General features: G+C 45.8%; 1 protein-coding gene across 5 annotated transcripts in view; it reads left to right on the forward strand.

The window, feature by feature from the left end:
- Positions 1-13,399, forward strand: part of LOC124033806 (SH2 domain-containing adapter protein F-like) — a 126,669-nt gene that overhangs the window by 75,415 nt on the left and 37,855 nt on the right. For 2 of the 5 annotated variants that reach the window (XM_046346142.1, XM_046346145.1), the window contains exon 3: positions 10,509-10,736. In XM_046346142.1, the coding sequence (XP_046202098.1) occupies positions 10,509-10,736 (228 nt within the window). Of the gene's footprint in view, positions 1-10,508; positions 10,737-12,351; positions 12,451-13,399 lie in introns of all 5 variants that reach the window. The other 3 variants (XM_046346143.1, XM_046346146.1, XM_046346144.1) reach the window with 2 other exon arrangements.

Below are 13,399 nucleotides of genomic sequence, written 5' to 3' on the forward strand. Positions count from 1 at the left end.
TGGTTGTCACTGACTCTATAAATCCTAGTTTCTCAATCCCTGTAAACCCGCCTGGCATCAAAATGTAATCCATTTTTGATGTGGATGAGGCAAGTAAAATCAACAGCAATGAACCCAATGAAAATAAGTCAGGGTACCACAGTACATGCTACTGTTTTGTCCATAGCGTGATGAACAGTACAGTCTATCTGGCGGTTGTATGCCTGCGGGTGTGTATGTCATGTTGCCAGAAGCCAATTTTTTTGTTGAGCGGCTGGTCGGGGACCCGAAAATTATTACAAATCATTTGTAGACTGCAAATTGACCATATAATCCCAAACAGATATAATATTTGACTAAAACATAATCATATCAAACTGCTTACATTTGTATGCGATCATATGTGTCTCTCTATGCGTGGGAATACTTGAACAAATTTCCGAAATTAAATTAATTTGGAGTTGAATTCCTGGTGTTTAGTCTTTTTTGTCCAACAAGGGTAGCCTAGTGGTTAGAGCGTTGGACTAGTAACCGGAAGGTTGTAAGTTTGAATCCCCCAGCTGACAAGGTACAAATCTGTCGTTCTATAATATATATATATATATGCCATTTAGCAGACGCTTTTATCCAAAGCGACTTACAGTCATGTGTGCATACATTCTACGTATGGGTGGTCCCGGGAATCGAACCCACTACCCTGGCGTTACAAGCACCATGCTCTACCAACTGAGCTACAGAAGGACCACTCTGCCCCTGAACAGGCAGTTAACCCACTGTTCCTAGGCCGTCATTGAAAATAAGAATTTGTTCTTAACTGACTTGCCTGGTTAAATAAAGGTAAAAAAAAAAAACATTTTTTTAAAATCATTTGCTCAGAATACATGAGGGGGGGGTGAAACCACGACCCGTAGGACACCAGTAGGGGATCCCTGATGTAGGTAGACTAAACAGGGCACCTTTCCAAGCCCAGGATCCCATCCATCTCATGTTAATGAGCCTTCACCACAGTCCTAACGAGCTGTAGTCGCTGCTGTGCCCCGTGTAGGAATCAATGCTGCTGTCTGTGCTGTGGCCGGAGACTGGACAGTCATTTGCATAAAGGGGGCTAGGGACAGACTGTTAAACAGGCCATGGAGGCATCAGTAGATCACTTCTGTTCTGTTGTCTTCCCCACCATGCAGCTCGGTACTTCTGACATTCACCATCCCATGCCTAACCCCAGATTGAGCTAATTACTGATTGGTGCCATTGCTTCGTAATAAGACTAACAATCCTTTCATTGTAATTGGATGCTTCATTTTGGCTTGTCTGTATTGTGTTGGGGATTTGACCTGACGGTGGTTTCTGTTGCTGCTGGATGGATTGTGATGTTAGGACCTTCGATGAGAAACAGTGCAGCAGATTACAGCAGTGTGTTACGTTGGACAGTCAGTGCTGTGTGAACCCTCCTGGGTTTTATTTGTCTTCTGATGTATTTGGTGAATTAACAGTTTGAGGGTACACAACAGTCTATAAATACAAATAAAGGTTCCTTAGGGATTACAAATGGCTGTTTTCATGCCTTTGTAGGATGATATAGTATGTCTTGTACTTTTAGGATATGAAAGAAACTTCACTTTTACCTCAGTAAGCACTCCCTTGTATACGCTGGGAGAGATGTTTTGTCTTTGGGCCAACTTAGTAGAAGAGACAGTAGCCTGATATTGCTTTAAAAACCGAAGTAATTCTGCATTTGTTTTCATCAGTGTTGTGTTGAGCCTTCAGGTGACGGCTGCTCATGTACTGGTGGAACACCGTGAGTCCTTCACTGTTTTTCTCTTTCTCTCCAACTCGGTCTCTCTCTGTCTCCCCCCCCTCTGTCATTTTCTTCTCTGTGTACATCTCCAGGCCAGTGAATCCATATGCATGTCAGTGCGTTCAGGGAGAAGACATCTCCTCCTCAGCATCTCTTACCTTCCCCCTGGCTGGCCTGGGAAGCAGAAAAATAAACACACGTACACACTCGCAAAAAAAGAGATGATCTGTGACTGCCTGTGCCATTCTTCATTTAACCCACATTCAAATGACCGTGTTATGATTCGTTTTCCCCACCAGCACCCTATAAGGATCATGGTATGATACCAGCTGTGGTTAAGCCAAAAGTTCATTATAGGCATAATGTGTCATCATCCTGAATGCCTATATCCTATCTGTGAGTAAACAGTTGACTCTAGCTAAGCAGTTCTCTGTCCAAAACTGTCATTGCCAAGTGAAGATTTCATAATATTCCGGCTGAAACACGAATCACCACGGCTTCCAGTTGCAGCAAGGCATGTTTACAAGGAAGCAAACAGAACCACTGAAAGAGCAGCAAGACCCAAAATACTCACTCCTCTCCAGGCTAATAATGAACAGGACGCTTGATTCAAACTGCCTCCAGCCTTCCCAAAAGTATGTCTGAGGCGCTGGCAGGGGCTCTGAGTAGGCTACCCACCACAATCTTGGCACAGTTTGAGTGAGGAGCAGAGGGAGGATGGACAGCATGGCTGCTTTTGTTCCTTCTGCAGGAGGCAGATAAAGGAGACACACTAGCTGAGTGGTAGACGGACAGAGACACACTAGCTGAGTGGTAGACGGACAGAGACACACTAGCTGAGTGGTAGACGGACAGAGACACACTAGCTGAGTGGTAGACGGACAGAGACACACTAGCTGAGTGGTAGACGGACAGAGACACACTAGCTGAGTGGTAGACGGACAGAGACACACTAGCTGAGTGGTAGACGGACAGAGACACACACACACACACACACACACACATCATTGACTGAAAGACCGACAGACACACACACACACATCATTGACTGAAAGACCGACAGACAGACACACACACACACACACACATCATTGACTGAAAGACCAACAGATACACACACACACACACACACACACACACACACACACACACACACACACACACACACACACACACACACACACACACACACACACACACACTGACACACCGACGGACACACACACACACACACACACACACACTGAAAGACCGACTGAAAGACCGACGGACACACACACACACACACACACTGAAAGACCGACGGACACACACACACACACACATTGACTGAAAGACCGACGGACACACACACACACACACATTGACTGAAAGACCGACGGACACACACACACACACACATTGACTGAAAGACCGACGGACACACACACACACACACATTGACTGAAAGACAGACGGACACACACACACACACACATTGACTGAAAGACCGACGGACACACACACACACACACATTGACTGAAAGACCGACGGACACACACACACACACACATTGACTGAAAGACCGACAGAGACATACACGCTCCCACATTGACTGATACAGAGACACACACATTGACTGGTAGACCGACCGACACACACACACACACACACACGCACCCACACATTGACTGAAAGACCGACAGAGAGACACACATACACATTGCCGGAAAGACTGGCCGAGACACACACATTGAGTGGCAGATGAACACACGCACACACATTGACTGAAATAACGACAGAGATGCACACACATTGCATGAAAGACCGACAGACACACACCCACATTGACTGATACAGACACACACACACACACACACACACACACACACACACACACACACACACACACACACACACACACACACACATTGACACACACACACACACACACACACACACACACACACACACACATTGACTGGTAGACCGACACACACACACACACACACACACACACACACACACACACACACACACACACACACACACACACACACACACACACACACACACACACACACACACACACACACACATACACACATTGACTGGTAGACCGACCGACTGACCGACCGACCGACACACACACACATACACACACACATTGACAGAAAGACAGGAAGAGACACACACGCACCCACATTGACTGATAGACGGACAGGCACCGATGGAGCAGTGACTCACAGCTTATCGATTTCAGAAGCTTTTCAGACTGTTTCCAAATTTGGAATCAAGAAGAAAATAAATATTGAAATATTGAATATATTTCTGCTTCTCTGAGAGACACGAACAAAGATGCATGGTAATTTCTCCCCTGTTATTTTTCTTTTGTAGACTGCTACATTTTCGACTCCAATTCCACTCTTTCTTTTGTACTGATTACATGTCTAGCAAGTGTTCCTATTGTATCCCAAGGACAGTGAACTGTAGAGAAGTGAACACCTACATAAAGAGATCCTTTAAAACCGAGAGGGGCTGGCTACAGAGAAGTGACCACCTACATAAAGAGATCCTTTAAAACCGAGAGGGGCTGGCTACAGAGAAGTGACCACCTACATAAAGAGATCCTTTAAAACCGAGAGGGGCTGGCTACAGAGGTCACACTTCTTCACACAATATGATATGGAATATTATGTAGTTGGCTGTTGCAATTTGATTGAAGTTCAAGTCGTGCTCATTTGTGACATGTCTGATTTCCTTGAGCACATTGAAAAGCAGCCTTGTGGAGAGATTCATGGAGATATGAGCTGGTCCAGCTGCTTCTCCTGTCATTACCTCCACCCCTCCAACTCCACCCCTCGAATGCGATAGTAGACATTATAAACTGGGTGGTCGAGCCCTGAATGCTGATTTGACTGACGGGTATATCAGACCGTATGACAAAGACAATGTATAATTTGCAGTAATTCCACATCATGAGAGATATATGAAATTATAGTCAAATTGGTATAACATTATAAGCGGTGTAATGCGTTGCCTCTTCAACTGAACCCTTGTACCCCCCCTGCCCATGTTCCCTCCATATCATTCCAGTCTCAGGTTCCATTCCATCCAGACTGACTCCATTATGTGCCTATTCTCTATGGGGTCTGGGGAACAAAAGGCAGTGAGACCTCCTAGCACAGCCCTGCTCACAGCAGTGTGCCGACATGGGTCAGGGAGCATACACCTCCAATTGTCAGCCAGCTCTCAGCCTGACACACAATACCTCTGGGTGACACACAGATAACTCAAAGCCCTCGGTGCCACTGCCGGCACTTGATAGTCCGCTACTCTGCTCCGCATTCACAGCTAGGCCACGTCAATGTGAAAAACAGAAATTAAACGGGGTAGAAAATCCGCTGGCTACGGTTAGATAGAGACACGTCTTGGCACGGGAGCTTTGTTAATCAACCTCTCTCTCGCGGTCTCTTTGTCACTAAACAAGCTCGACTGAATGCTTTGTTTACAGGTGGCCAGTCTTCAATGGCCTTCCTTCGCATTCATAAGCAGCTGAATGCCAAGACTGAAATAATGGCTTGTTGGGAAGAGAAAGCCGTTTCCTCCCAGCTCCATACGTCTTGCTTTAAAACAACTGGAGTTGGCTACAATATGTCTGTTTCTCTGGTACCACTTTCATCTTGACTAGCCTCTTCAATGGGGGACAGCAGAATCTTGCTTAGTGAAGACTGTCTGCTGCCCTAACAATACTCATCCCCATGCATACTGAATAGTATCGGCTTGCTCTGGAATATCAGACGATTAAAGCAATGAACACACTGTGCAATGTAACTAGTGGGTAGTACAGCATACATCCTCGTCTAGGCGATTTACTATCAGACTTCTTTATGGATGATTTTTTGGAGGAGCCGAAATACTAAATCCTTGAAGCATGGTTACTTCCACTCCATTGTTTTCCAGGGGTGTAAAATCAATCACATTTAATCCCTCACTTGTGCAGAGAAATCCCCTCAATTGAGTCCAGATAGACTGTTATAGACTGTGCCCTTCCAAGCGCTTCATAGCAGCAAATCCTCTCTAGAGCCATAGGAGTGGGCAGTCCAGGCAGTAGTCAGCCAATCGTCACCCAGAGATTATTGGCTGTTTGCTCTTTCCTTTTTTATGTGATGATATGATGCCCTGGTTCTTTGAGAAAAAGATGCTGTGGTAGCTAGCTTTCTAAAATCCTCTCCTGTCTAATGTATTCACGGCCTCAGGTTGGAGAGAGAGTAGAGGGAAGGGGGGTGGGGGTGCGGTGGGGAGGTGATGGGTCAGGTCTCCTGGTTGCCAGGCTGGTTTAAGATAATAGCTTTGATTTAATCCAGAGCAGCGTCCCCGCTCCCACAAGCTCCCACCCGTTCCCCACGTACAGCCATGCTAATATGCCCAGAGGGTTCCTCCTTCAGTAAATTGAAGAGGAGCCTCCTTGGATTTATGGTGAGAAATATCTTGATCTCTTTCCAATAGAATGAATCACTTTATTTCACGAACCAGAGACGATAGAGAAAGGAAGGAAGATTCTGCTATCTCACCCTCCACCCTCTCTCCCTCTCGCTCCATATGTCACTGGCTCTGAACCCGAGTTGAGACATTTAACCAACCTTTGACCTTAGCATTTATTGTCTGTGCAGTCAGCAGTGCATGGTTATTAATCTCCCTGAGTTAGATGTGTCCTCTGTTCTCCTTAGCGAGTTCGCTACACAGCAACTTGTCCTCTAGTCTAGTCAGTCTACTACTGGGTGAATGTAGGGTGTCAAATGTCAATTCTGGACTACCTAGTAGTGAGAGTTGTCTCAGACCGACAGAAGGAGCTCAGGAGGAAGTGCCATCTGGAGTGGAACTCTCACATCCAGGGAGGAGAAGGGGAGTGGGGGTGTGGTGGGTGACCCCTGACCCTGAGCGGAGGCAGTGATGTCAGAGGGCAGAGGTAGCTATGCTCTAGCTGTGTAACAACTTGTAGCTCTGTTCCACCATCAAGCAAATCACGGTAATATAAACAGACAGATGTTACCCCTCCCAGCTCACAAAGTATGCCTCAACAAGGTTGAAGGGAGGGGGGAAGAGGGAAAGAAGGAAGGCGAGAAGGAGGTGGGAGGGATGCAGTCCTGCTGGGAAAGCACTGAGGCAACATGTCAGAAGGCTCCTGCTGGTTTCCGCAGCCCCCCTCCCAACCCCACACAGAGTAGTCGTAAGCCTTGTTCATGGGCCTGGTGGGGAGTCTTAATACCCCTTTGGCAGTTTATCCAAGGCAGCACGCTCCCAATTAAAGGGTCCTTCAAGCAAGATTTACTCCCCACCAAACCCCTAAACATTACACTCCCCCATCCTCCCTCAGTCCTCCGGCAGCCACCTCTCCTTCCCACTTTTCTCCTTCCTCCCTTTCCTTTCTATCAATGTTGATTCTTCTGGCAGGAGGTGGGCACTCATCGCTCTAGCATCTCACAATGCCAAGACTTTTAACTGTAAGATCAAAGAGGGTGAGAGTTTGCCTAGCACACGATTACATTGGAGATTTCTGGCAACCCTCACCGGGTAGCTCCATTAGGCTCCGTGCTGCTCTAATTTTTCCGCAAGAGCTCCCTTGGGCTACAAGGCAATTATGCAGTGGTGTGGCATAGTATTTCATTCTCCTCACATTGCGTTACTCTATGATGGAGTTTGCTGCTAACAGCTTCATACGGCCCAGGAGGAAGGGAGCTGGTTGCTAACGTCGTCCTGCTACTGGAAAGACATGGAGATGGGATGAGGGGGGGGGGGTGTAAGAGAGAGGAGGGAGACTTCTCAAGGGCATGATGGGCTGCTCTCTTTACTCACTGGATAGGTGGGAACACTATACAGCACTGCATATAATTTGCATTTATACCCTGCCTTATGTCATTCATAAATGTCTCAGAGAGCGAGGGAAAGTTACAGAGAGGAATGGAGAATGTCGAGAGTAATGGAGTGGCGCTAAGAGGGTGAGGGTGAAGGAGGGATATATAGGTGAGAAGATGGGGAAGGGCGTTCTCCTGTCGTTCTGTTCCGTGGTGTGTGGTGCCCCAGGCGAGGCTGTTTATAGCTTTGGTGATGATGACGCCGCTCTGCAGACAGCCAGCCAGCCAGTCAGCCAGCCAGTCAGTCAGGCAGGCTACGCCGTGCACAGTCACAGGTGCTCGGGCCCCCCAGGCTTCTCTTCCTCTCCAAACGCTGTCAGCTCATCATCAGCTAGAGCAGGCTTTCATCACACCCAGCTCCCAACATGCACACAGGAGGCCCTGCTACACCTCCTATAGTTCTAAACCTGGAGCTACTGCTACTCAGTATGGGTCATAGTCTGAGACTAGAGATTTAACATTATGAAGCCAGAGGGTGATCAACATACACAGACATCTATTAGGGCTGGGCGGTATACTGCATTTTACTATATATTGATGCATGGACCGGTTTGGGTTTTTAGTTTACCTTCTATAACAGTATTTTAAGGAAACTGAAAAGATTTAGCATGGGTCCTCAGATCCTCAAAAGGTTCTACAGCTGCACCATCGAGAGCTGCCTGGTATGGCAACAGCTCGGCCTCTGACCGCAAGGCACTACAGAGGGTAGTGCGAACGGCCCAGTACATCACTGGGGCCAAGCTTCCTGCCATCCAGGACCTCTATACCAGGCGGTGTCAGAGGAAGGCCCTGCAAATTGTCAAAGACTCCAGCCACCCTATTCATAGACTGTTCTCTCTGCTACCACACGGCAAGCGGTACCGGAAAGCCAAGTCTAGTTCCAAGAGGCTTCTAAACAGCTTCTACCCCCAAGCCATAAGACTCCTGAACATTTAGTCAAATGGCTACCCAGACTATTCACATTGCCACTCTCTGTTGTCATCTATGCACAGTCACTTTAATTAACTCTACCTACATGTACATACTACCTCAACTAACAGGTGCCCCCACACATTGTCTCTGTACCGGCACCCCCCTATATATTGTTATTTTTTTACTGCTCCTCTTGAATTACTTTTCTCTTATTCGTATACATCTTTTTTGAAACTGCACTGTCGGTTAGGGGCTCGTAAGTAAACCTTTCACTGTAAGGTCTACTACACCTGTTGTATTTGGCGCATGTGACTAATCAAATTTGATTTGAATGTTTGGTTTGTTAAATGTGATACGCCAGTGTGTAACGTCCATTTGAATAGTTTACTCTTCTACTTGGGTCATCCATCTCTGCACTCTCCACGCCACGTTCCACGCACACCTAGTACCACCCCGCCACTCAAGGAGCGGTTTTGTTGTTGTTTGACCACGATACTTTCGTTCAGTCTGCATGGTCAATGCTGCACATGCAACCATGTTGTTTCCAATTGGTCTGCATGGTCAATGCTGCACATGCAACCATGTTGTTTCCAATTGGTCTGCATGGTCAATGCTGCACATGCAACCATGTTGTTTCCAATTGGTCTGCATGGTCAATGCTGCACATGCAACAATGTTGTTTACAATATGATCTTAATATAAATCCACAAGCGTTTTATAATTACAATATTAGTTTGTATTTTCATAGCAAGTTAATTAAGCTAAATCGTGTTAGCCACTAATGCTAATCTCTAGTTAGCTGGGTAGTACTGAGTCGGAGCAAATGTAGCTAGCTAATACAGCCTGATTCAAGTGCTGGTGGAGGCCTAAATCCATCATGTTGTTTGTGCAACAGTATCTTCTAAATCAAAGAGGAATAGGCGAAGCATGAATATGTTGGCTACATGAATAAAGATTGAATGTAGCCAAAGATTCTAGGGTCCCCTAGGAAACACTGACCATCACTTTGGTTCCTATCCGGTCACAATAACTCATCCATGGCATTTTCATTCGTTGTCATGTATGTCAAACAACACTGTATTCAAAGTGGCCACAATGATTTATTCAAACTATAGAATGACAATAAACATTTCCATGATTCCAAAAGTTCACCCAAGTGTTTTGATCTAAATTGCAATTGCAACATTTGGTTAAAAATAAGGCCTAGTATTTTTGCCCATATCGTGGCAGTGTGGAAATGATCTCAAATGAGTGCAGGAAATGCAGGAAATTATTTTAGGTTGAAGTTTAATTGAAAAGAATAAAAGTCAGAATGGAGACAGACCCATTGAAATAATGTAGGATATATGTGTTGCCTCCCTAGGGTCACGCACTACTCATAAATAACATGTTCAACTTTTCTTCATCAAAAATAGAAAATACCATAAAAAAATTGAAAAATACCATATGATATGATACATGGATACATGGCCATATCACCCAGCCCTAATACTTATAGACCTGCCTCCATCACACACAGGCATCTATAGCTGCCTCTCCTGATCATGTGTGTGCTGCTTGGCTATGCTAATCCCTGTTAGCAGGTATAGAGTTTGATTAGGATCCACACAGCAATAATTAACATGGCTGTTGGTGTCCCATGTTTGGTTCTTCTCCCTCTCCTGGGTCTCAGGGGGTAGGTATGTAAAGAGACAGCTGGATCTCACTGCCCAAGGATAGCTGGATTTAGCCTACCTTGGAACATGGCTGTCTTAGTGTTGTATGTAGAGAAAATTATATTTTGGAAGTGAAACTGCTGATGAAAGCTGTTGGTTGGATTGTTAACATAAATTATTCACATATACAGTCCCTTCGTATCGTTTTACCTTTACATCCACATTGACGGTCTATTAAATCTAACCCTCCTCTCCCTCTTCTCTTTTGCCAGAGATCCGCGGTGGCCGGGGACCTAAGGAGGGGTCACTGAGATCACTGCCCCTGTACGACACGCCCTACGAGCCAGCTGAGAACGGAGGGGACTCGGACGGCGAGCGTCCCCGCTGCCCCAGAGAGAGTCGGCTACCGCAGGACGACGAGAGGCCCCCGGAGGAGTACGACCAGCCCTGGGAGTGGAAGAAAGAGCGCATCTCCAAGGCCTTCGCAGGTACGAGAGCACGTATGTAACACTCCTCTCCTCCTGCTCCACGTCCCCTACATTACTGTCACTATGTGTCTGTTCTGCTGTCCCTCTCCATCCCACTAATTGACCAGGTACCCTTTTCCAGCACTAACCAATGTGATTACTGCTTCTTTCATGGTTTCCGGGTATCTTATCTTCAGAAAGGCATTGTTAATTTTAAGTTCCTTCCCCCTCATGAAGCATAACATCATGTTCATTTGCAGGTATCTCTTCTGCTGAGTGGGGCCTTTTTCTGGGTGTCTGTCTAGTCTATGGCATTTATTGTCATGAATCTTGCCCTGGAGGCAGCTCTGCAGAGTATGGCTGTGCCAGCTAGTGACCAAAGTCATACCATCTGATTTTAAACATAACCCTAACCTTTCCTCTAACCTTAACTAACATTTCCAGTTGACGGTGTGGTTACGACCAAAAAGCTCATTTCAGTTTTCATACATTTTTACTATATATCCAATTTTGTCTTTGCAGCTGTACCGTCTAGCAGAAATCGTTCAGAAATCGATCAGTTCCAGAAGTTTCATGACAATAAACGTCAACCTGCAGCTTGGGAGAGACCTATGGTGTATGGTAGTTAGGGGAGCATGACTGTGTTTGTGTGTTCTCATGCGTTCATATACAGTATACATTACATATACAAAAGTATGAAAATCGAGCACACCGCCATGTAATTTCCATAGACAAACATTGGCAATAGAATGGCCTTCTTGAAGATCACCTAAGGTCACCATGCGCAATGCCAAGAGTCGGTGCAGTGGAAATGCGTTCTCTGGAGTGATGAATCACGCTTCACCATCTGGCAGTCCGACGGAGGAATCTGGGTTTGGAGAATGCTACGATAAGGCTTCCTATCCGAATGCATAGTGCCAACTGTAAGGTTCCAGTCGAGAGAAATCTGAACACTATAGCACACAATGACATTCTAGTCAATTCTGTGCTTTTGGGGGAGGCCCTTTCCTGTTTCAGCGTGACAATGCCTCCGTGCACAAAGCAAGGTCCATACAAAAATGGTTTGTCGAGATCGGTGTGGAAGAACTTGACTGGCCTGCACAGAACCATGACCTCAACCCCATCAAACTCCTTTTGGGTTGAATTGGAACGCCGACTGCGAGCCAGGTCTAATCGCCCAAAATCAGTACCCGACCTCACTAATGCTCTTGTGGCTGAATGGAAGCAAGTCCCAGCAGCAATGTTCCAACATCGAGTGGAAAGCGTTCCCAGAAGAGTGGAGGCTCTTATAGCAGCAAAGGGAGGGACCAACTCCATATTTATGCCCATGATTTGGGAATGTGATGCCGGTGTCCACATGCTTTTGGTCCTGAAGTGTATGTGTGCATCCGTCTGTCTCAATGTCTCTCAATGTTACTGAATGTTGACTGTGGTTTAGAGAGCTTCAGCATAGCTAACACAGCCATAACTGAACAGGGCCGTTCCAAGACAAACTCTGGCTTTGGAAGACAAAGACAAACCAAACAAAAAGATGGTGGAAAAACGACACCTTTCCTCGATTTGAAACTATACTATACCAAATATTTAAAAAAAATTTCTTTACATCTTCCTCCTTTTTTTCTTGACCTTTTTTGTATTCTTTGAACAGCTCTGCTCTGTTCTGACTGCATTAGCTACAAGGGCTCTGTAAGTGGCAGTGGATCAGAACCAGAGACAAGGATGGACAACACCTCTAAATCCCTCACAGGTACCACTAACACACACCACCCGGGCTGGTCTGTCGCTGTCCCTCTGTTTCTATCAGTCCGTGTTTACTTTGTCTACGTTTCTCTGTTTCGTACTGCAGTAAATGTGTGCGGTCTCTCTCAGCTGTTAGGAAAAACGGATGTTCCTTTCTTTCATTCATGTCTTTCCCCTCGTTATTTTTTCTTTCATCCAGCACTAAGACGAGTTTATTTAGGATGCTATTTACAAACACTCCTCTTACATTATTTCCTTTTGATGGTAATTCATTTCATTTGCCCGGGATGTCAAAGTGATTTCTGCGGTGCGAGAACAGAGATAAGAGCGCTGAAGTTATCCTTCAAAGAGGAAGACTGGAGTTGCTTTGATTTATTGCATGTTCTTCAACCTTTTTGTGTTCCATTCAGCTCATAATGATATCCCAGTGTTTGGTAGAGAGAGACTTCTCCTCTGACAATCTGTCATAAAACAGAGCTTTCTGAAAGAAGAATGCCTCCCTTCTCTCTTTCTCTCAGCGTGTGAAGACCTGGCTGCGAACTGGCTCTGTTCCAGACGTCTTGATCATCAAAAAGCTCCAGAACTTTATATAAAAGGGCCCCCAGCTCTAACACTGTCTATAGACCTAGGTCTTAAAGGTGACAGCTCTGGTAGACTTGAGGTCTTACGCGTTATCTTCAATATCCAGGCTGTTTGAAGATGAGCTCATCATTGTCAGAGCACTGTAATAAGTGTGTCGTCATTATGCGACCCTGGCGACTGGAGATGGACAGGTTGCTCAGCCACAGGGCATCGACCCAGGCCAAGGGTCAGGACAATGGACAGTCCCTTTCTTTTGGCTGCCACCTTAATGACTCGTCATCTGTTACCATCAGACCATCAGACCTTTGGGTGTGTTTCCACCTAGCTTCAGATATTGTGTATATGATGTGTTTTATATTCTGTTGGTGAAGTTA

Source organism: Oncorhynchus gorbuscha, linkage group LG04, assembly GCF_021184085.1.
Source record: "Oncorhynchus gorbuscha isolate QuinsamMale2020 ecotype Even-year linkage group LG04, OgorEven_v1.0, whole genome shotgun sequence".
NCBI lineage: Eukaryota > Metazoa > Chordata > Actinopteri > Salmoniformes > Salmonidae > Oncorhynchus > Oncorhynchus gorbuscha.